The sequence below is a fragment of the Sitodiplosis mosellana genome, unplaced genomic scaffold (genome assembly GCF_009176505.1).
Source record: "Sitodiplosis mosellana isolate CC-2019 unplaced genomic scaffold, AAFC_SMos_1.0 Smas_scaffold_6191, whole genome shotgun sequence".
NCBI classification, from domain to species: Eukaryota; Metazoa; Arthropoda; class Insecta; order Diptera; family Cecidomyiidae; genus Sitodiplosis; species Sitodiplosis mosellana.
The window spans coordinates 3,585,832-3,587,746 of record NW_022601432.1 but is presented as its reverse complement, the minus strand read 5'-3'; the positions used below and the strand labels follow the sequence as shown (position 1 = coordinate 3,587,746).

At 36.8% G+C, this 1,915-nt stretch overlaps 1 protein-coding gene across 1 annotated transcript; it reads right to left on the bottom strand.

Annotated features, from left to right (window-relative positions):
• Positions 1 to 584: 584 nt before the first annotated feature.
• On the bottom strand, positions 585 to 1,915 carry LOC129576902 (carboxypeptidase N subunit 2-like). Its single transcript, XM_055462992.1, has 2 exons — positions 1,623 to 1,915; positions 585 to 1,519 (listed from the first exon to the last, which is right to left on the bottom strand). The coding sequence occupies exons 1-2, from the start codon at positions 1,637 to 1,639 to the stop codon at positions 634 to 636; spliced, it is 903 nt and encodes a 300-aa protein (XP_055318967.1). The 5' UTR covers positions 1,640 to 1,915; the 3' UTR covers positions 585 to 633.

The following is a 1,915-nucleotide window of genomic DNA, read 5'->3' as shown; positions in this document are numbered from 1 at the left end:
CGAGAGACAGGGTGCGAGCGGAAGAACAAGAGAAAGAGAGTGAGAAAGCAAGTTTATGCCAAAGAGTATTAGTCAGTCAGTCAACCGTTCCATTGGATACTCATTACATTTCATAATCTAGTCTAGAACAGTGTATCGATTTGTAAGAATCGAGTGTAGCAAGCGACGGAAATCGATATTTCGCATTCGCCTTCGCGGAATGGAATTGAATCGAGTACTGAAAAGAAAACAAGAATCATCAAACGTCTGTCCATTAAAAACTGATATTTCGAATGCCGGAAATCAATTTATTGCATTGCAAATGGGGGAAAAATGGAATAATAATGTAATCGCTTTCAAATACAAACAAGTAAAAAGAAGTTCAATCAACTCATCGATGCTTCTTAATGAAGTTTCAAGTAAACGCAGTTCAACTTTTGGCTAATTAAAACATAAATAGCTTTCCAATACGATGTTTTTATTGAGTATTTCCCCTGCTGTTTCTTACAAATACAATCTGATCTAAAAAGGAGTTAAATTACTTGCTATTGCAATTCAGCCTACGGTATTCTACTAAATGTACCAGAAAAAAAAATGTTTAAGTAAAATTATATACTAGTAAAGCATTTAAAAAAAAGCCTAAAATCGCATTGTTTATACAAGCGTTTGACTGTTAGGCTTGTATTTAATTTCAACCAAACGGTTCATTTCAGCGATGCGCGTTGAGTTTAGATCGCTAATTTGATCGTTGTCCAACAGAATCAATGTACGCATAGTTTTGATATCATAAATAGAATTGCCCAATTGTGTAATTTGATTGGATTGCAAGTCCAAGCCGATGAGCTGTGTATTTTTGAAGCAATCGTCTGGAATTATTTTCAATTGATTATGACCCAGGTACAAGAACATCAAATCGGGCAAATCAAAAACGCCATTTTCCAGCACTTCGATTTCATTGTATTCCAGCCGTAGATCGGTCAAATGTGGTGCACCGCTAAACGCGTACGATTTCAATGTAATCAAACGATTACGATTCAATGACAAATAGTACAACTGATGTAAACCGTTGAAGGCATCATTTTCCAGGTGTAAAATTAAATTGCCATCCAAATTCAATTCGATTAGATTGACCGCTCGCGAGAAAATCCCACTCGGTATGCGTTCCAATTTATTATCACTGAGTGTTAAATTATGCAAATTCCAGGCATTTTCAAAGTCACTGTGATGCAATGTCTTGAGTCCGATTCCTTGCAATTTTAACTGTTCCAAATAGTGGAACATGTCGAAAATGCCATGCGGTATAATTTCCATTTTTGTTTCGTACGACACCGTGAATTCAAGAATGTTGTTCGCTTGTGATGTGCTCATGTCTTCAAACTCCAAACTTTGAACCGGATTCAATTGAATTGGTGTAGCAATATAGCAAAGTGCATCATTGGCTAATGGCTCACACTGAACTTTAACCGGTTGCGGTCTCAGTCCTTCGAGCTGACCACCAAATCCCATTCCGAATGTAAGAAATAGTACAATAAACGATTTCCTGTGAATCAAAATTAAACAAGTTCAACATTCTATTCGAAAAGCAAATATATTTGAAATGCAAGACGAACGATGATATCGTCGGATAAGACGGACACACTTACATTTTCGAATTGAACATTTTCAAATGCGCACTTCTCTCGATTTCAATCAACCGCTTCAAAACACTTTTTCTTTCGTTTTAAACTGAAAATTATTCCACGTTTTGAACTCTCTCACTCGTTTGTGAAAAATTCTGATGATTATAACAGTGTGAACGTTTTTTTTTTGCGCTTTAAATCAGAAGCCACAGAAAAAACGATGAAAACCGGCGATGAGCCAATATAACACTGAGTCGATCGCAGTGATTGTTATTGGGCAGGCGTGCGCAATATTACGGCCGTAGCGACCGAAACAC